This window comes from Lepus europaeus, chromosome 10 (assembly GCF_033115175.1).
Source record: "Lepus europaeus isolate LE1 chromosome 10, mLepTim1.pri, whole genome shotgun sequence".
NCBI lineage: Eukaryota > Metazoa > Chordata > Mammalia > Lagomorpha > Leporidae > Lepus > Lepus europaeus.
The window spans coordinates 17,438,436-17,460,633 of record NC_084836.1 but is presented as its reverse complement, the minus strand read 5'-3'; the positions used below and the strand labels follow the sequence as shown (position 1 = coordinate 17,460,633).

Here is a 22,198-nt window from a genome sequence, read left to right as displayed (position 1 = left end):
GCCAATAGACACATGAAAAAATATTCAGGATCACTAACCATCAGGAAAATGCAAATCAAAACCACTGTGAGGTTTCACCTCACCCCGGTCAGAATGGCTTACATACAGAAATCAACTAACAACAGATGCTGGTGAGGATGTGGGGAAAAAGGCACACTAACCCACTGTTGGTGTGAATGCAAACTGGTAAAGCCACTGTGAAAGACAGTTTGGCGATTCCTCAGAAACCTGAATATAACCCTACCATACAACCCAGCCATCCCACTCCTTAGAATTTACCCAGAGGGGCCGGCGCCGTAGCTTAACAGGCTAATCCTCCACCTTGCGGCACTGGCACACCGGGTTCTAGTCCCCGTTGGGGTGCCGGATTCTATCCTGGGTGCCCCTCTTCCAGGCCAGCTCTCTGCTATAGCCTGGGAAGGCAGTGGAGGATGGCCCAAGTCCTTGGGCCCTGCACCCGCATGGGAGACCAGGAAAAGAACCTGGCTCCTGGCTTTGGATCAGCATGATGCGCCAGCCGCAGCAGCCATTGGAGGGTGAACCAATGGCAAAGGAAGACCTTTCTCTCTGTCTCTCTCACTATCCACTCTGCCTGTCAAAAAAAAAAAAAGAATTTACCCAGAGGAAATTAAATTGGCAAATAAAAGAGCTGTCTGCACCTCAATGTTTATTGCAACTCAATTCACAATAGCTAAGACATGGAATCAACCTAAATGCCCATCAACAGAAGACTAGATAAAGAAATTATGGGATACGTACTCTATAGAATACTATACAGCATTAAAAAAAAATGAAATCTGATCATTTGCAACAAAATGGAAGAATCTAGAAAACATCATGCTGAGTGAAATAAGCCAGTCCCAAAGGGACAGATATCATATGTTCTCCCTGATCTGTGACAACTAACTGAACATCTAAAAGGAAACCTGTAGGAGTGGAATGGACACTATGAGAAACAATGACTTGATCGGCCCTTGTCCTGACTGTTGAGGAACAACTTACTATTTTATTCTTTTTAATATTTTTTGTTCTACTTAATATCATTGGTTGAACTCTTTAATTAACACACAATTATTCTTAGGTGTTTAAATTTAAATTTAACTGAAAAGTGATCCCTGTAAAATATAAGAGTGAGAATAAGAGAGGGAAGAGATGTATAGTTCGGCACATGCTCACTTGGACTTACCCCTAATAGTAGAGCTAGAAATGTGCCAGGGGATTCCAAATCAATCCCATCAAGGTGGCATGTACCAATGTCATCTTACTAGTCAAAGTGATCAGTTTCAGCTCACAACTGAGCCTAATGATAGGATTAAGCATCAAAGGGATCACATAAACAAGATTCATGTCTGCTAATACTAACTGATAGAATTAAAAAGGAGAGAACCATCCAACATGGGAATCGGGATACTCAGCTGACTCATAGAATGGCAGATGCCCTAAACAGCACTCTGGCCTCAGAATCAGCCCTTAAGGCATCTGGATCTGGCTAAAAGCCCATGAGAGTTTCTCAGGCATGGAAAGCCAAGATACCATGGCAAAAAAAAATGACCTAAATGAAAGATCTCTGTGAGTGAGATCCCAGTGGAAAGAATGGGCCATCAAAGAAAGAGGTACCTTTCTCTGAAGGGAGGAGAGAACTTCTACTTTGATTATGGCCTTGTCTAAATATGGTCGGAGTTTGTGAACTCTACAGGCTTCCATAGCCTTGGCAGCTCATGACAAGAGCCTCAGGTGATTACTGACGTCATAGATAAGAGTGTCAATTGTTAAATCAACAACGAGAGTCACTGTACACTTGTTCCCCATGTAGGCAAAAGGAAGACCTTTCTCTCTGTCTCTCTCTCTCACTGTCCACTCTGCCTATCAAAAAAAAAAAAATTGCAAAAGGCATTTATAAGCTGGCATTCATACTGAAATCCTGGGAAATAATGGAAAACCAGGACCTGGACGACCTTTGTACTATGCAAATTAACGTTAAAACTACTATTCGAACAGTACTTCATACTTTGTGTATTTGTGTGGGTGCAAACTGTTGAAATTTTAGTATATACTAAGTTTATCTTCTGTATACAAAGATAGTTGAAAATGAATCTTGATTAAGAATGGGATGGGAGAGGGAGTAGGAGATGGCATGGTTGTGGGTGGGAAGGAGGTTATAGGGGAGAAAGCCGCTATAATCCAAAAGTTGTACTTTTGAATTTATATTTATTAAATAAAAGTTTAAAGAAAGAAATAAAATCAATAAATACAAATTTAAAAAATAAAAGAACATATAGAGAAAGAGTAAGAATGATCACTCAAAAATCAGTTTGGAGCTCTTTGGAGTCTTTTATTAGAAATAAACATTATTCTAAAGACTGAGATAACTTTGAAGATGTAAAATCACCCATGTTCAAAGAAACCTACCAAGCAGAAACACAGTTATAGCATTTACATGAAACTATACTTTAGATTGATTAAATTTTACCCAAAGGAGATTTTCTTCACTATTTATGTGTTTCACTCATATCAATTCAGAGTAGAGCAACTTTGTGATCAAAATGGCTTTCTGTCAAAGCTAGGATTTACAAAGCCAGCAATGCTAAATGTTAATGGGTTCTGCCCTCATGAATCAAGAGAACGGAAGGTAACTGGATCATCCTGAGACTTCATAAAATTCTCACTGTCAAATATTGGGAGTTGGCAGTGAATCAGTGGAGGTTTAGAGACCCTCAAGGCAAACTTTGCAAAGTTAGGCTTCTCTGCTGGTTAGCCTAAGTCAAATGAATCTCTGGGGGATACAGTACATCTGAACTTTTGTGTGGCCTTTTTATTTGTGTGTGTGTCTTAGCAAGCACCCTGGACTGGGAAATGCTTCCTCATCGGTGGAACCATGTAGATTCAGAAAAAGCCATCTTCCATTGAGAAGACAATTGTTCGCTATAGACACGAGAAACAAATGCCCATGACCTGGGTCACCTCATCCCAGCAGGCTTTTGCTGCGGCTTCCTCTGAGCAAACACAACAAAGTCCAGAGCAGTCAATCCTGCTGCCCCACACTGGGCCCCTGCAGTTGTGCTCTGCTATTTACCCTTCCTATTAATCTGTCAATGTTCTAGTCAAACATGCAAAACAATATGGTGGGCGCATAGTTTGATTGGTCATTGCTAAGTAACTTGGGGCAAAGATGAAGAAATGGAACTTCCAACCAACAAAACGTGAGGCCCAATTTGATTGTTAGAGAATGTTCAACAATACCAGAGCATGACAATTTTTCAGGGTGGCCATGATTTAGCATCACTCTCACCCGAAAAGAGTGGGCCCAATAAATGACGTGCAGTTCCAGAATCTAAATGCAGGTCAGCCACTGTTCCTATTGCTGTGGGATAGAACTGTCAAGGCATCTGCAGTGGAAGGCATTCACTAGAAGATGCCATCCTCCTGTGCTAAAGAGGCTACAGAGGGATTTGGGTCAGTACACAGCTGAGTCACTGGCCAACAATAGAAATATTCTTTGAAGCGAAAAACAAAAGTTCTTGGTTTCATACTGTCTGGATGCTTAAACCGGGTGAACTCCATGGCCCCAAAATGCAATCTGAAGTCTAAAACATTTTGAGCAAATTTAATAGCTTTTATTCCCAATCCACCTCCCTCCTTTTCTAGTAGACCAGATGAAAACTCAGAATCCTTCTGAACACAGATGCGAGGTAACCACTTCTATTCTACTAGAATGAGCACAAAAGATAGGGCCTGTTTGTCTTTCCGGCCCTGCAGCCTCAAGTGAACAAATTCATCCAAGTACAAGATATATAGATGAGCCAAAAAAACTGTCCAGGACGCACTCTGCCAGAAGTATAAAGTGTGCATTTCCCTGTTGTATGTTTTCAAAAGTCACTCCGAATGGGCAGAATAACTGGCTATTTATGGATCTGGGATGCCAGGACAGCAAAGCGAATAAAACATGGGTATTGAAGTCAGGCTGACTGGGGGGTCAGATTCTCCCAACTCCCAGCTATTTACTGGCTACATGAGCTTTGGCAAATATTTAACCACTCTGAGATGTGTTTATTCACTAGAAAAGTGGAGACGAGAAGATGGTGTATACTGTATAAGGCCCGCCCTTTTGACTCCTCCTCCTCCTCCGTTTTCTCTGCTTATTTCTCCACAGACTACAGGCAGCTCCAGGTTCAGATCTTTGCAGTTTATGACCCAAGAGAAAAAAGGAATTCTCTCTTCTCATCTTGTTCTAGAAATTATGAGGAAGTACATTCACTGATTGGCTTAGCCTGGGTTACATGTCACCCACTGGACTCCCATACAAGGAGTCCACACTGGATCACATGCCCACCCTGACAGCCAGTATATTTCAAGGTTCTGTGCTTGGGCCACCCCAGATCCATTTGGTGGGAGTGGGAAGGAGCCATTTTCTGGAAGAAGCATTGGATAAAGGAATACATTTTTTAGGTAAAGGAAACAATATATATGTGCTCCATGATCTCACAGAACAAGATGATTAAATAAAATCATATATGTACAGGACTTAGTAACTGACACGTAAGTACCCCAAAACAGTAGCCAAGATAATAGTAATTATTTTATCATTATTATTATCAATTTCTATCCTCAAAAAATACAACCAATCATAGTCACAGGATACTTATTCTTACACATCGATTCCATCACTTGCTCACATCAGTTTAAGTCTGGCTACTCAGATTGGATACCCAAGCAGTACCCTCGATGAACAAATGGAACTTCTGCATTCCTAACTTCCTTACATGTCACAGAAGAGCTGCTTTCTGCCTTCTGCTAAACACCTGAAACTAACTTTACAGAACCAACACAGGTTGCCTTAGAGCAAGCACACTTAAAGGGTATTCCCCACCAGATCAAAATAAGTGTCTAGCTGATTTTTCAAAACAGTATAGCGTATATGTATATGTTATATAATGTACATTCTCACGCTAGTAATGCAGCCACCCCTCAGTATCCGTGGGGGCTTGGTTCCAGGACCTGCAGCAGATACCCAAATTTGCAGAGGCTCAAGTCCCATCTATAAAATTGAAAAGCATTTGTCCAGAACCTGTGTACAGCCTCCTGATTCTTCAAGTAATCGCTAGATGGCCTTTAATGCCTAATAAAATGTAGACGCTCCCTAAGTAATTATTATACCACACTGTTTAAGGAATAATGACCAAAACAATTTTGCACATGACGGTACAGATGCCATTCTTTTTTCAAATACTTTTGGTCAGCAGCTGAGTGAATCCCTGGATGCAATCCCTCAGATCTGGAGAACCAACTGTGCCCAAAAGAAGGAATGACAAAGGAAATGCGGGCTGCAGCCGAAATGTATTATGCCCCTATTTGACCAAAACCTCATTTTATAAAGGCATGTGAAATCATACCAGGAATAAATACCGGGAAAAAATAAAAATTAAGAGGATATTCTAAACTCTGAGTTCAATTGCACAGAATCAAGGATCAAAATTGGGGGCGGAAATAGAGCAAACCTACTGGCATTTAAAAAAAAAAAAAAGAGCAAGATGTTGTACTTCTCATATATTACCTGCATTCTGTTGGCAAAGGGTCCAATTCTTAGTGAGAATGCTGTATCTCCCATCGCTCCATACCATATCACTTTAGATACACATTTGGTGAGTTCAAGTCTCTATAAATGAGGGATGAAAAAAGGTCTATTTTACAATGATGCAAAGATGGGGAAATTGATCTTTAAGACACTGAAGCTGAGTGGACATTCCTGCACAGTGGGTTAAGCCACTCCTGGGACACCTACGCTCTATATTGAAGTGCCTAGAATCCAATCCCACCTCCATCTTTTTACCCACCTTCCTGCTAAAGCGCTTGAGAGGCAAAAGATGATGATTCAAGTACTGGAACTCCTGCCACCCATGTGGGAGACCAGGATGGAGCTCCTGGCTCCTGGCTTCAGCTTGGCCCAGTCCTGGCATTTGCACACATTTGGGGAGTGAACCAGTGGATAAAAGATCGATCTCTCTCTCTCTCCTCTCTCTCTCTTGCTCTGCTTTTCAAATAAGTAAAAATGAAATACATAAGCGTAATAAAAGATACCTAACCAATCTATTTGTGACTTTCAATAAAATTTTATGTTCTTCTACACAATGGTCTTGACTCTTGTAAAATGTAAATCTAGGTATTTTGGTTTTTTTTTTTTTTTTTTTTTTTTTTAGTTCATTTGGGGAGTTTTTGTTTTGTAACTGGTATCTTTTAAATTACATTAAATTTCATTTTTCAGAATATAGAAATGCAATGTAATTTTGCACATTGTTTTAAAACAGCAAGCTAACTAAACTCTCATATTAATTCTCAAAAACAGGTCGGTTGTTTACCGGGAGTTTTGTTATGAACAATTTTATCACCTGCTAATAATGACAGCTTTGTATCTTCCTTTCAAATGCTTATATTTTAAATTTTTTTTCTTACTATACCAGTTTGCATCTCTACAATAGAGTGGAAAAGCTGTGGATGTATCTGTGTTGGTTTTCCCAGAGATTAATTGTGAGGCAAATACAGCTCATGCCCCAGAAGCAAGTAAAGCTTTGGTCCTCACTCACACAGACCCTCTCGAGTTCTGGGAGTCACTGAAATGTGCATGCTGTTCCAAGGACAGAACAGAAGCCAAATTACACTGGAAGCATTTCTGATAAATTGTGTAAAAGGTCTCAGAATGAAGTGCCCTAAATATCCAAATCTCCATTCACCTTGATATATAATTTTGCATTTTGTAGTTCTGAGGCTTTGAGTTTTGACATATTTCATCACAGGGGAGTTAAGGTGGGGAATTGGGCACAAAGGTGTTGAAGTTTTGAAAAAGGAAAGACAAAGAGGTGAGGAGCTGCAAAAAAATAAGTTACACAATAGACCAGTAGGTGCTGACACTCATGCATCGGGGTTCCCTTACAGTACCAGTTACCTTCTTCATGGAAGTTGGGGTGCTTCGTTGTTTCTGATGTTATCAGGAATCCATCTATCAGTGTTCCTGACAAGATTGATATTTGCTGTATTTTTTAAATTTCTTTGCAGATGTCTTTAACAAGTTAAACAAGTTCCCCTCTAATCCTAGTTTACAGAGGTTTTTGGTTTTGTTTTTACACTAGGAACAGATGGTGAATTCTACTGAATGTCTTCTCTGTACCTATTAAGAAGATCATATTTTGCCTTTTAATCTGTTAAAGTGGTATTACATTAAATTAATTTTCAATATTAAACAAACCAGGCATTCTTGGGTTGAAAGATATTTGGTATCTTTGTTTTATTATAGTGCTGAATTTTTTCTGGCAAATTTTTTTGGATTTTTGATCATGATTGAAATTGGCTTTCCCTCTCCTTACCATGTCCTTACCTTACTTTGATATCTCAAAAAAAAAAAAAAAATCCTGGGGAATGTTCTCTTCTTCTAATCACTGGTAGAGGTTTTATAGGATTGAAATTACCTGTCACTTAAATATTGCTAAAATCACCTTTTTCTGATGTTTTCTTTGCCGGACATTTTTAAATTTCTTATTCCATTTACTTAATATAGGGTTATTTATGTTCTCTGTTTCTTTTTGAGATAGTTCTGGTAAGCTGTTTTACAAGGAATTTATTATTTTCTATATTTTCAAATTTATTGACATTAAAGTATATATAATACATATTTAAAATCTATTGGGTTTAATAAATTCTAGTCTATTATGTTCCCATTTTAATTCTTAATATTTATATTATAGTTATCATTTCTGTCTTGATAAAATATTGCCAAAATTTGTTAATTTTATTTTTTAAAAAAACTCTTATTTTGTTGTTTCTTTGTATATACTTACTTTCTAATTCACTAGTTGTGTGCATTCCTTTAACTGATTACCTTGTTTAGACATTTTGGAGGGTTTATTGTGCTGTTCTTATGTTCTTAACTCATTGATGGTTAGTCTGTTTTTCTAAGGAATTTTAATCATGATATTTTCTGCTAATACCACATTGCTTGACTCCCACATGTTTTGAAATGTGACATTTTCATTATCACTCCTTAATGCCTCTGAATCTGCACTATGTATTCTTTTTTTTTTTTTTTTTTAATTTTTGACAGGCAGAGTGGACAGTAGAGGGAGACAGAGAGAAAGGTCTTCCTTTTTGCTGCTGATTCACCCTCCATTGGCCGCTGCAGTAGGCGTGCTGCGGCCGGTGCACCGTGCTGTTCCGATGGCAGGAGCCAGGTGCTTCTCCTGGTCTCCCATGGGGTGCAGGGCCCAAGCACTTGGGCCATCCTCCACTGCCCTCCTGGGCCACAGCAGAGAGCTGGCCTGGAAGAGGGGCAACCGGGACAGGATCGGTGCCCCGACCGGGACTAGAACCCGGTGTGCCGGCGCCGCAAGGCGGAGGATTAGCCTACTGAGCCGCGGCGCCGGCCTCTGCACTATGTATTCTTAAACCATAAGTTGCTTAAATATGTGATGTTTCCCATTGATCTTACTGCTATTAATTTCTAAATTAGTTGTATTTTAGAATCAGTGTGATATCAATTCTCTGAAACTTATTGAGGATAGTTGTATAGTCTGAATATAGTCAATTCTTATAAATTTCCATATGATATTTGGGTTCAATATTTTCCAACTACTGCATGATTATAATTTATAACCATTCATTAGCACAAGGCTGTTAATTGTGTTATTCAAATCATCTATGCCCCTTTTTTATCTACTTGATTTATTAATTACTGGGAAATACACATTGAAATCTCCCATTACAGTACTAGATCTTACTAATTTTTCCTGTACTTTTGTCAGTTTTGCTTTTATTAATTTTGAACATTTTAAGTGGCTGAGTTAAAGTTTAGAATTATTATATCTTCTTTGTTTTTAAAATATTTATTTATTTATTTATTTATTTGAAAGGCAGAGTTACAGAGATAGAGGGAGAGACAGAGAGAGAGAGAGAGACCTTCCATCCGTTGGTTCACTCCCCAAAAGGCAACAACAGCCAGGGGTGAGCCAGGCTGAAGCCTGGGGCCAAGAGCTTCATCTGGGTCTCCCACATGGGTAGCAGAGGACCAAGCACTTGGGTCATCTTCTGCTGCCTTCCCAGATGCATTAGCAGGAAGCTGGATCAGAAGTAGAGCAGCCAGGACTGGAACCAGGGGTGAAATGGGGTGCCAGTCACAAGTAATATCTTAATCCAATATGCCACAATGATGGCTCCTATCATATCTTCTTAGGAAATCAAATCTCTCTTTTTGTTTTATAGCTCGCTTCTTTATCTCTACCAATGCTCTTTTTCCTTAAAGAATAATTACTTCGATATTTATACACAGTAGCTACACCAGTTGTTCGTTAGTTTTGCAAGTACAGTCATGTGACACATGATGTCCAAAGAGTTTAATCATGTAAAACATGGGAGGAACTATGTCATTATGTGGATAAAGAAAATATTTTAATTAATCTGTTCTTTGAGGAAAAAAAAAATTCCAAAAGTAAATATGGAAAATTTTACACCCTATGCAACTGAAGGGATATATAATATACTGGAAAAGTCCCAAATGATCAAGAGGCTTTCACTTCCTAATCCCACTCATTTCTCCAAAAAGAGAGAGAAGGGAAGGGGTGAGGAAGACAGGAATGAAATCTATTCTGTACTTGTTTATGAATGAAAGGGAAGATGGAAGCCAAATGCCAAAACACTATTTCTAAATTCTCTTTATCACTGGTTGTCTTTTGAGGGGACACATTTTACTGGGAGTTTCTATATTTTTCCATATTTGAGCTTATAACATTTCTGTACTTCATGTTTTAATGTATCGCACATAATCAACATAAAACTTATCTTCCATGTCACCTAACTTAGCTTTTGCTTTTTTTAAATCTCCTCTCTTTCTATACTATATTCTGAAAAAATTCTTTAGATTTACATTCCAGTTCATTAAACTTCTCGCCAATGTTGTCTATTCTATTTAATTTGCCTGTTAAATTTTAATGTAAGTTACATTTCCAGAAATTTCTTTTCCAGATTTGCTTACTTGTACTTTATCCATTCCTTGCTCAAATTTTCAGGCTTAATTTTGCTCTAAATAAACATACTTGAAAGTGTAGACTACTCCAGTTTGAGGGTCTGCATGAAGTTCATAGAAAACACATATGAAAAAAATTATGCATAGACTTCTAAATTTTTGCCCCAAAATAAACTTACTCACTAATTTCACTTTTTTACAGGCCTTATGAAGTACCCTCATATTGCTATGAGGTGTTGCCACTCTCTTTCAATCATGCTCCTGCTTTTCTTATGGATATTGTGGTTTTAGACAATGATTTTCTCATTTTACTTTAAATTTTATATGTGGAAATTCTTGAATTCTGTGTCTAACTCACAATTTCCAGAAAGGATCCAGCCTAAAGCCATTTAAAACTCTCAGCTGGGAGTTTTCAGGTCTCAAATATATAGCAAGAACTAGAACTCAAACACTCTCAGGCCTTGCTCTGTAGTAATGAGACTTACAGGGACCAGTTTTCTTCCCTGGACCCAGCAGCTTTTCCTGTTGAACTCTTCTCTACATCAGGTTTATTTGTCAGTCAGTCCTACACTTTCCAGATTCTAGCTTTGTGCTTCAACGAAGCTCCCATTTTATCTCTAACAGCCTGTCACCTGTGTTACCATCAAAGCTGACATCTTAGTCTCCAGCCATCAGCAGAGGTCATCCAGGTCCTGGTTTTCTGTTATTTCCCAGGATTTCAGTATGAATGCCAGCATATAAATGCCTTTTGCAATTTTTTTTTTTTTTTTTGGACAGGCAGAGTGGACAGTGAGAGAGAGAGACAGAGAGAAAGGTCTTCCTTTGCTGTTGGTTCACCCTCCAATGGCCGCCGTGGCCGGCGCACCGCGCTGATCGGATGGCAGGAGCCAGGTGCTTCTCCTGGTCTCCCATGGGGTGCAAGGCCCAAGCACTTGGGCCATCCTCCACTGCACTCCCAGGTCATAGCAGAGAGCTGGACTGGAAGAGGAGCAACCGGGACAGAATCCGGTGCCCCTACCGGGACTAGAACCCCGTGTGCCGGCACCGCAGACGGAGGATTAGCCTAGTGAGCCGCGGCGCCGGCCACAATGTTTTAAAAGTATTTTATCCACCATAGTAGTCAATTTAGAAAGGCAAATGGGGTAACTGGCCTGCAATTAGAAAATTGCCTGTTCTGTTTTCTAACTTATATTTTTCAGCTACTGAATTTTGTATGTATTTGGTGTCCAACTACCTTAAGTCAACATGATCATCTACCAGCTTTTCTCAGATTTTGGGAGGGAACAATTTTATTTGCAGGTAGTGAACTTTTACTTCTTTACTTTCTAACTGGCTACACTGCTTGTTTCTATTTCATATCTTATTTAATTTGGTACAGTTCAGAATATAAAATAATAGTGACACAGTAAGAATCCTTGTTTGTAATTTTAATAAGTCTAATAGTTTCATTACGTATGATAGTGGTTCTTACTCTAAGGTAAGTTATTATGTTAAATAACTTAATATATTATAAACTGTGTATTATATTAGAATGCATTATGTATATTATAAAAATTGTGTATTGTTAAATGCTTGATATTTAATAGAATTACATTATATCTTTAATAAAATTCTCATGAGATTTTTTTCATTTACCCTACCACTGTGATATATTTCATAGAAGTCTTAATGTTAAAATATCCTGAAATAATAATAATATCTACTGGTGGTAGTATAATATATCTTATCAGGCTGATGAATTTAATGTGTTCTTGAGGTTTTTAGCACATTAGAATTAATATTCATGAGTAAAATTCTTTGCTGATCTTGTTTTACTTGCTAACTTGGTCCACATTGCCTATCACAGGAATTAGGAAAATTGTACCTCACTCAGAATCTTTCAGTAGCTACCCGGTTCTCTTAGAGCAAAACCCAGTCCTCTCCCATGCCTCACATGGGCCTCCATGAGTCTGTCTCATCTCCTGCCCTCTGCTGACAGCATTCCCACGGTACCAGCCGTCCTGCAGTGACTCAGGTCCCCCAAGTGCCTTCTCAGCCTGAGGAGCTCTGCACACACCCCTGCTCGCTTGCTGAACCTGGCTCCCTCACTTCCCCTGGCTCCCAGCTGAAACGCCGGCTCCTCTGAGAGCATCTCTTGGGCACCAGAACCAAAGAAAACCTCCCTCAACTTGAAATCCCTTCTGCCCTTTGTTTCCACAGTTTTGCCTGTCTCCCTAACTTACCTACTGGGGAGGGAACCGCAAAGAACAGAGGAAAAGGAAAAGTTGAGAAAGTAAGTTGAAAAAAAAAAAAAAACTTCAAAGAAAAAGGCAAGAAATTGAGTGGAAATAGGCATGATATTATTAGTATTTTTGATCAAAGAAGTATGTTTAGAATACTTATAAAATAAATGTAAGTATTGTATGCCCCTAAAGTGAAGATTATTTAAAGATTTATTTATTTCAAAGGAAGATTGGGGGTAAGAGGGATCTTCCATCTGCTAGTTCATTTCCCAAATGGCCTTGCTGAAGCCAGGAGCCTGGAATTTCATGTCTCGGTCTCCCACACAGGTGGCAGGGGCTCAAGTACCTGGGCCATCAGCCACTGTTTCCCCAGGTGCATCAGCAGAGAACTGCTCAGACACAGAGCAGCCAGGTCTCCAAACAGCACTCTGATAGGGGATGCTGGCACAATTGGTGGCTTAACCCACAGCACCACCCTGCTGGCCCCTAAAGTGACCACTCTAATCACTTGTATCTAAGGCTTAGTCCAAGTTCTCTGCCTTCAAGATCCATGTATGTCAATTTTCCTTTCATTCTGGTGATAATAATATTGACTTAGAACTTAACCAAATATGGGCTCAAAATGAGTCAGAAGCGCTTGAAAAAGTCATTATGAGCCCCCAGAAAAGTCTGTCTAATGCTTCGTTTCTCATTGTAAGCTTGCAGAGCAAGGATCTAAGGCAAGTTTTAAAATTAAACGACCCTCTCCTCCGCCATGGGTACACGAGGCATCATTTCCCCACAATAGCCTGGCCTTCTCGAGGCCTTTGTTCCGGGCAATGCCTCTTTGTAAACCACAGGTGTTTGTGGGCATAAAGCCCATCAGAAGACATTGTATTGTGAAGACTTCTTTCTCTGCCACTTGTTCTAAACCTGTTCAGAGAGTACTCCATAAAAATCAAGAAACAAGAAGTTTTCTGTACGCCTACCAACTGCCAGGCTATGACATTAGTTTGGACAGCACTGGGACCCCGTATTGTCCCAACTTTATTCACCAGTCTCTTTTTCTCTTTCTTTTCCATTCATTTTTTTGAAGCCTTTATTGGCATCTTTTTAATCTACTGTAAAATAAAGACGAGGAGGATGGGTTGGGTTTTTTTTCTTAGCACACTATGTGGCAGCTAAACAAGCTATCTGCAGTTACTGTAGTAATGGTTTCAAAAACACCTGCAAATCAAAGATACCATGGCAGTGTCTTCAGATTCTTTTTTCTTTCTTTCTTTCCTTAAAATTCTTTCTTGGCCATTATAGAGTGAGTCAGGCAATGAATTTATGTGACAGCTATGAAGTTAGTATTAAAATGGTGAATAACGCCTAGCAGTGTTCATGCCCTTACCATTAAGAGCGCCTCAATTTGCCACACAGCGGTGAATAGGGTGAAAAAGCTGTTGGGGGGGCGGGGGGGGAGTCAGACGACTGGGTGGGGGGAGGGTGTGTGAATGGGGGGCTTCCCAGGAGGGGGCAGCGCAGTGGTCCCCGCAGCACAGTGATTTATTTTTGAAATTCCAGAGAGGAAAGCCGAGCGAGGCCGGCTGAAAGCTCCCGAGGCGCGGGGTGGGGCGGTGCGCGCTGCAGCAGGCGGCGTCCACGCCAGCTCGGGAGGAGCGGCGGGGGGCGGGCGGGAAGCCATTCCTGCGCTCTGCCGGGGCCGCCTACGAGATGCCAGCAGGCAGCAGATGTGGGCAGGGGCTGCCGGAGGAGGGGCTGCGCGCCGATCCCAAGGGAAGGGAAGCCCTCGGGGAGCCTCGGGCGAGCGCGGGAGCGCACCGGGCAGGACGCGGCGAGGCCCGGGGGCGCGGAGGACGCGTCTCGGGGTGGGGGCGTGCGGGGGGAGAGGAGGTGAGCCCGGCCGCGGCGAGGAGGGGCGTGCCCGCGCCCCCGGCCCGTATTAGCATGCGGGCGGCGGAGGGCCGGCCGGGCGGGAGGCGGCGGTGGGCTCGCCGCGCGGGGCGCATTGTGGGCCGCGCTCGCCTCCGCGGGGGACCATCTGCTCGCTGTCAATGCATCACCTGCTCGTCTGGGCCGTCGCCGGGGCAACGGGGGGCGGGGGATTAGGGAGCCGGTGCGTCCCGGGCCGGGCCCCGGCGGCGGCGGGGGGGGCGGGGCGCTGCTCGGCCGCCCCCAGCCCGGGGACCCGGCGGCCGGCGACCACCCGCCCGCTCAGAGGAGGGGGCAGAGACTAACGGTCCGGGCCTGCCCTAGCCCCGAGGCGGCGCGCCCCGAGACCCCGCGACTACCTGGAGCAGCGTGGGCTCCCGCCCGCGCGCGTGGCCTCCTCAGCCGCCGGGCCCGGGGACGCAGCGCCGCGCAGTTCCGAGCGCCCCACAGTCGCCGGGCAACCACAATGGGGTCGGCTTGGCGGGGAGACGCTCCCCGGTGCCTCTCGCCGGAGTTTCGGGAAAACTTGCGCTGCGCTCCTCTGGCGCCCTGGCCTGCGGCTCCACGCCGAGCGCTGGGCAACCTCCGCCCTCAGGACACGAGTGACGCCGGAAGCGGGAAGGCGGACAGAGGAAGGGACCACCGGGAACCAGAATCGCTTGATTGTCCGAGGCCCGGGTAGTTCTGGGGGCGAAGGTGCCCAGAAATCCTGACCTTCGCCCGCTTTGCAGCAACTTCTGGCGCTCTAAACAACCCGGCGTGCAGGAGACGCGAGGAGTGGAGTAGCCAACGGCAGGGGGCAGAGCTAGACTGCAGATGCAACACAGTGCCGGTCGGGGACGCTCGATCCAAAGTCGCGCTCTCTGGGTTTAGGAACTTCCTGGAAACCCTATCCTGGGCTCTTCCCCATCTCCATCTCCACCCAACACGGCCCAGGGCGGACACTGTAAGAATAAAGAGCATTCGCCTCCCCCTGAGGGTTCCCTGGAGCTAAACAGAGGAAGCAATGCACACCCCACCTGAGCACGACGGGAACTGCACGGAACCAAGAAGTTGTTAAGTTTTAATTACAAGTCATAATATATACTGTAAAGAAAAAAAAAAATCTAGGCTGGCAAACTACTGGTCACTCCTTTGCAGACTAACAAGAATAACAAAGTGGACATTCACCACGTGTGCACACCCTAGTTCCAGGCTGCGACCTCTCCACACCCACATCTAGGATCCTTCCAGCCAGGCCATATCCCAACGTTTCTAAAGATCTCTGGGTCACAGAAGCCTCAAGTCTTTCTTTTTAGATCCCATTTCAGGGCTGGGCACTTTGAGGAAGCAATAGTCTTTCTCTAAGTAAGCAATGCAAAGTCATGTTCCTGCGTTTCTGCTTTCTCAAAAAAAAAAAAAAGAAAGAAAGAAAGAAAGAAAAGAAAAGAAACAGTAGAAATTCACCTCTTTTTCAAATCAACCCTTTGTATTGAAGAAATTATTAAATTGCTCATTGACCTCAGATTTTCCTATGTTTTATGCCAGTCATTTTTCTGTAACCAACCCTCTATTTAAAATTGCCCCACATTGAGGCTGATGTTTTTGGCACAATGGCCAAGATGCTGCTTGGAATCCAGTGTCCCATATCAAGTCCTGGCTTTGCTCCCAATTCCAGCTTCATGCTAACGCACATGCTGAGAGGTGACAAATGACAGCTCAAGCAATTGGGTCTCTGCAGCCCACATGAGAAAACCAGGTTGAGGTTGGGCTCCTGGTTTCAGTCTGGCCTAGCCCAGCCCAGCTGTTGAAGGCATTCACGAAGTGAATTAGCCGATAGAAGATCTCTCTGTGTGTCTCTCTGTTTTGGTGTGTGTGTGTGCCTTTCAATTAAAATGAAAATAAATTAAACATTTTTAAAAATAAATTTACACCAAAGTTGTGATATTGACCCCATAGTCATCTTCTCCAACTCAAACTTCATGATAATCAAATAAAATTTCTCTAATTCTTTTTTATAATCTGTAGATATGAACATCATGAATCAGTCCAATTTTGTGATTCAAATTCTATTTTTTAAAATTTGCTGTTACTATGCAAAAATGACAGTCTCACTAATGAATCACTTTCTTCCAGTTATTAATATGCAAAGGAAAAAAGTCAACCAGCAATGTGTCCCTGGGTTTGACATAATTAATGTTGGGAAGGAAAAAGTGCATGTGTATAAACATGCAATATATACAAAAAAAAAAAATTCTACACACCGCTGTTAAATGTGACTTTCATAAACTAGAATTGGGAGTTCTGAGAAGATATGATCTTTGTACCACAACATACATCTCTTTAAAGAAGAATTTTTAATTAATTTATCTATTTGAAGGGTGTAGACACACAGAGAAAGATCTTCCATCAGCTCACTCACTCCCCAAATGTCCTCAACAGCCAGGGCTGGGGCAGGCCAACACCAGGAGCCTGCAACTCACTTCAGGTCTCCCTCGTGGTTGACAGAGACACAACTGCTTGAGTCATTACCTGCTGTCTCCCTCCCAGGGTGAACATTAGTAGGAAGCTGAAATCAGAAGCAGAGCCAGGACTCAAACCCAGGCCCTCTGATATGGGATGCAAGCATTCCAAGCGGCATCTTAATCATGACATCAAGTGCTCACTTCCACAGAGTACTTCTAAATACATAGGCCCTTGGCTTCATTCCCACTCAGAGAAGGGATGGGTTTGAGTCCAGTCATCCTATCTACACACAAGGTAGTGAAAGCCCAAAGAAGGTAGTACCTAGACCAAGACGGTGTAGTCAGTGGCTAGGGGTGGCCAGGGCACTCAGCATCACCAGCTTCCTGGGGGTGCAGCTTTACATACCAAGAACATCTCCCATGCCCTTTGTCTACTCTGTTACGCTCTTAGAGCTGCTGGTTTTTGAGAACCTTGCCTCTCAATTCAAATGTGAGCACCTGCCACATACCAGGTAAAATAGACAAAGGTGTCTGTCTCCATGGGACTCAACAGTTTAATGGTATAAACAGATTTCTTGGGAGGAAAAATCTACTTAACCAATGAATATTATTTGTGGAACACCTAACCAACTACTATAATGACGGGGGAAAATATTCATCAGTAAGATATATCATCCTTAGAAAAACATACATGAGAATATCTAGAAAATAATGGCAATATGATAAAGTACCATAGAAATAGAGACAATATTAAGTAATTTTGCCTGGGCAGCACCACAGCATAAACTTCCCTATGAAGAATTAGTGGGAATCCCCAGCAGCAAATAGGATATGGCACATAGACAGTGCTCAATAAACAGTTTTTGGATGAATGAATGGATGATTTCTTTCCAAGAAGACAAAAGGAAGAAGATACAAGGTACTTCAAGAAGTTCGTGGCAAAAAATGAAATGAAAAATAACGGGCATTTGGCTTGGCAGTCAAGATGCCAGTTAAATGCCCACAGCAGAGTGTGCTGGGATTCCTGATTCCAGCTTCCAGCTCATGCAAACACTGGGCGGCTCAAGTAATTGAATCCCTGACACCCACTTGGGAGACCTAGATTGAGTTACCAGCTCCACATTTCAGCCCAACCAAGACCTGGCTATTGCAAACATTTTGGGAGTACATTCTTCCTCTCTCTCTTTGTCTCCCTCTCCCTCTTCTCTCTCTCTTTCTCCCTCTCCTCTCCCCCTCTCCTTCTCCCTCCCTCCCTCCATCTCAAATTATTTTTAAAGTTTGAGTATTTAAAAATAATAATTATAACAAACTACAGCACTGTAATTGTTACTATGGCAACACGTTCCCATACTTGCCAAAGTATGAAAACTTGCAAATTCCTATGAAGTAACTATTTAAATGATAGCTCATTTATCAGAATATAGATTTTAGGATCCTAAGATAAATAAATGGAAGACATGAAAGGATAACACCAAAGAAGTAACAGATGGGAGATTCCCAATACTACTTTTATTTACTAACCAGGAGAACCAATTTTAGAGCAGTGATCAAGGTCACCATGGCCCTTTGTTTATGCTACCTCAAAAGTAAGTGCTCAGATGTTTTTCTTTAAAAATCACACAAAATTCACCATTTCTCACTTAAAATTAGACACAGATACCCATTAAAAGCTCCATATGGTGGTAGGTATTTGGCCTAGAAGTTGAAATTGTGGCCAGCATCCCATATCAGAGTCTCTGGGTTCAAGGTCTGGCTCCACTCCTGGTTCCAGCTTCCTGCTAATGCACACCCTAGGAGGCAGCAGGTGATGACCCAAGAGACTGGTTCCCTGCCACCCACATGGGGATCCTGGATTAAGTTCCCAGCTTTAACCTGGTATAGCCCGGGTCATTGTGGTCATTTTGGGAATGACCCAGCAGACAGAAGCTCTCTCTATCTCCATCTCTATCTCTGCCTCTCAAATAGAAGAAAAAATAAAGCTCCTGGTGGATAGGAGGCTTTTGATTTAAAGGAAACTGTAACACTCCTGGTGTGAGTAAAACAAAGATATGCTCATACAAATAAGCTGGTAGAAGACAGGCAGCAAAGAGGAGCTGGGAAACCAGAGAAATTCACATGATGAAGATGCCTGGCAGTTAGCCAAAAATGAAAACTATAAATATTAATCAGACAAGAATCAGTGTCACTTTACTGCAAGAATATTCCGTAATTAAAAGGGTGAGTATTGTGTGGTGCATGTTAGCACAATTGCGCCCAATAATATGGGATGGCAGCAGCGCCTGAGCGCTAGAAAGAACACAGATTCCTAAGGATGTCACTTAGCAGGAAGCTTACTATGTAAATATCAACCGCTTATGTCAAATTCAAATGATATTTCAAAGTAAAGGAGGAAGAAATACCTGGGTTTCAAAATCGTGTTCCTGTCTAAAGGACAAGAAAAGGTAAGGAAAGCAATGATTAGACATCTGTAATAAGCCAGGTATTTTCTAGGTACTTTCCATATGTTGTGTCATTTAATCCTGACCTCAGACCTGCAGAATCGGAGTCATTGCTGCATTTCATAGAGGAAGCCATCCAAAGCGTGGCTTTTCAGTCCGTGGTGTGGCTGTGGTTGGAAGTGTCTGAAGTGAAGTAGAAGTGAAATGTCCCTGAAGTTGATGAAGGAACAACATCACCCCATTGGGATGCTTCGTGGATCATCCACGTGAACACAGAGTTTCTCAGAAAGCCAGTGGGACTTGGAGGGGATGGAAGGGCTGTGAGGGAATCTCCAAAGCTCTCTTTTGGGTAAATCAGCAGTAACCTCTACTCAGTGGCCAGGCAAAGGGGGTCTGAGTAACATACAATGAGTGTCCAGTGAGGAGGGGTATTGAAAAGCAAAGGGGGGCCAGCACCATGGCTCAACAGGCTAATCCTCTGCCTAGTGGTGCCGGCACACCAGGTTCTAGTCCCGGTCAGGGCACCGGATTCTGTCCCAGTTGCCCCTCTTCCAGGCCAGCTCTGTGCTATGGCCTGGGAGTGCAGTGGAGGATGGCCCAAGTGTTTGGGCCCTGCACCCTATGGGAGACCAGGAGAAGCACCTGGCTCCTGCCTTCGGATCAGCGCGGTGCGCCAGCTGCAGTGTGCCGGCCGCGGTGGCCATTGGAGGGTGAACCAACGGCAAAAAGGAAGACCTTTCTCTCTGTCTCTCTCTCTCACTGTCCACTCTGCCTGTCAAAAAAAAAAAAGAAGAAGAAGAAGAAGAAAGAAAAGAAAAGAAAAGAAAAGGGGTGATGAGTGTAAGAGACAAAAGGCAATAAAATTCTGCTGTCTCTTCCCTTTCTGATGTCCCTGAACACAATGGGAATGAGAGAAGATGAACAGCCTCCCATCCAGGAAGTCAGCTCTTCAAAGGAAAATGAAATTCTTGTGAGGTCCCAGAAGTGGTGGAACCTTTGAATCAAAAGGCCTGGGAAGTAGAAGATCTCCAGTTGGACCGCTCCCTTGGCTCTCCCTTGCCTTCAGCCTAAAGTTCACATCCTTCAAAAGCCATTCAAGAAGCCCATGGAATGTTCCCAACCATTGGTGTTCTGGTAAATGTTTAGCAATTGATTCTTAGGGTTGAAGGAAGCTCTGATTTGCAGCACTTGCTGATTTCCCTGGGTGTGCCCACTGTGGTTGATTTCAAACTATCAATGGGGCATTAGCACAGATTCAAGAAAAGATACAAACAGCCAGCTTCACACTTCAGCACACCACTTTGTATCCCACTGTCCTGTCACTTCTTCCCACTGTGTGTCCAAAGATACAGCTGCTGAGTTTTGCAGAATGCACATGGCACCGTGCTAGTGTTGCCATCCTGATCACAGCCATCACTGACGTGTATGGTTTTCCTCTGGGTGGCCATGAAATATAGCAAGAAATTTTCCTGATTTCCACAGAAGTACTGTTGGGTTTTGGTCTCGGGGCTTGAAGACCACATACAGAAATCTCAAGCCAAACTCAGTCCATGGGCATCTTTTCTTTAGCTCACACTGGGTTAAAAGTTTTCACTATCGTGCCCACATTTAAAAGCCAAGAGATAAAAATCTGAATCTCTAGATTCTCTAGAAAAAATTAGAGCAGGCTGCATTGCATTTAAAGCAAAATGTGTAGAAAGTTCCTGTGTGTGGAACAAGGTCATTCAAAAGATGCTAGTACCCTTGAGCCCACCCTGGCTGTTGTTATCTTTTCTACCATGGTATCCTGGAAGCCAGGTCCTGTGGACTCTAGCTCTCTATCTTCCTCTGCAGCCCTTCCCTCATCTCAGTTTCTAGAACAATCTTTACACCTCAAGACTTGGCACTTGCCAATCTTCTTCCTAAAACACTCCACCCTCTACCCCCTTCATTTAGTCTCATCCTTCCATTCTAACTCAGATATAATCCCTACTATCAGCTCCCAAAAGACTCCCACACATTCTCCCGCCTGTCCATACCCATACCATTCTCCATAGAGTATCAGAATGATCTTTTAAAGTATTAATCAGGCATAGCACAATTATAATGAAACATAAACTCCCTAAAGTGTCCTAAGCCAAGTATGGAATCTCATAGTCCCTAACTGAAAATGAATTCAATCAGTGTAAGACCCACAGGGTTAGAACTGTCCATACCACTGTTAAGAAAAAATGTCACCATTCTCTGAAATATCCCCATTTCCCTGATAGAATCTATTCTTGCACTGTTTTTTTCATTTATTCATCAATAGAAAATATAGTCATTTATTAATATGTGTATCCTTCTGCCCCACAAATTCCTTTAGGATGATATTGTGGAGGCAGTATCAAGTTCTGCCTCAGCCATATAGTCATCTATATGATCTTGCACAAATTGTACTCTGTCAGTTTTCTCCTCTATGGAAAGACGGTAATCATTTAGGAAATAACCAGAAGAGCTAATATTTATGAATGACTATGTCATCCATGTGCTAAGAATTCCAAGTATTTCATATGTAATGTTTTAGTCAAGCCTCACAAGTACCCTTTGAGGTAGCTACCATAATTTTTCCTTACACATGAGGCACACAGAGGGATAGTGATGTTAAGTAGCTTATTCAAGGCCCCACAGGGAATAAGTGATGAAGATGATTTTCAACCCCAGCCCATGTGAAGCTAGTATGAGAGCATGCTTGGTCAGTGCTCAGGACCTCAGCCTTGTACTTGCCATGATCTCCCTCTCCCATCTGTGCCATTCAGCGGGTATTAACACTGTACTCTCTTATGCTCTAGTCACACAGAGTTTGCTACCCTAGAAGCTGGAGTGGGGGAAACAGAACAAGAATAAGTGTAAATGTTTCACTTCCAGAAATTAATCAACACCCAATAGAGAGCCTCAAGGAAGAATTATTTTCCTGGAAATTCGCCAAAGCTGCCATTTTTGAAAGAAATAAATAAATCTCAGCTGAAGTCAAGCTTGAACACCTACAGACAGCCCTGAAAATGCAATTTAAACAATCAAAGAAAAGCAACCTTTTGTAAAATTCAGATGATACAGCTAAAATAAAGATGGTAAGTTAAAGCAAGTTTCCAAGTTTACACTAATTTAGCCTCAATTCTAAGCAGAGTAGATACTAGATATTATGCATTTTTATTC

The 22,198-nt window shown here is 42.4% G+C and overlaps 1 protein-coding gene across 2 annotated transcripts in view; it reads right to left on the bottom strand.

The window, feature by feature from the left end:
* C10H12orf42 (chromosome 10 C12orf42 homolog) overlaps positions 1–14,848 on the bottom strand; it is a 184,998-nt gene extending 170,150 nt beyond the window's left edge. For both annotated transcript variants that reach the window (XM_062201990.1, XM_062201991.1), the window contains exons 1-2: positions 14,502–14,848; positions 5,552–5,653 (exon numbers count right to left, since the gene is read on the bottom strand). In XM_062201990.1, coding sequence (XP_062057974.1) covers positions 5,552–5,605 — 54 coding nt within the window. In that variant the 5' untranslated portion in view covers positions 5,606–5,653; positions 14,502–14,848. The remainder of the gene's footprint in view (positions 1–5,551; positions 5,654–14,501) is intronic.
* Positions 14,849–22,198: the final 7,350 nt, after the last annotated feature.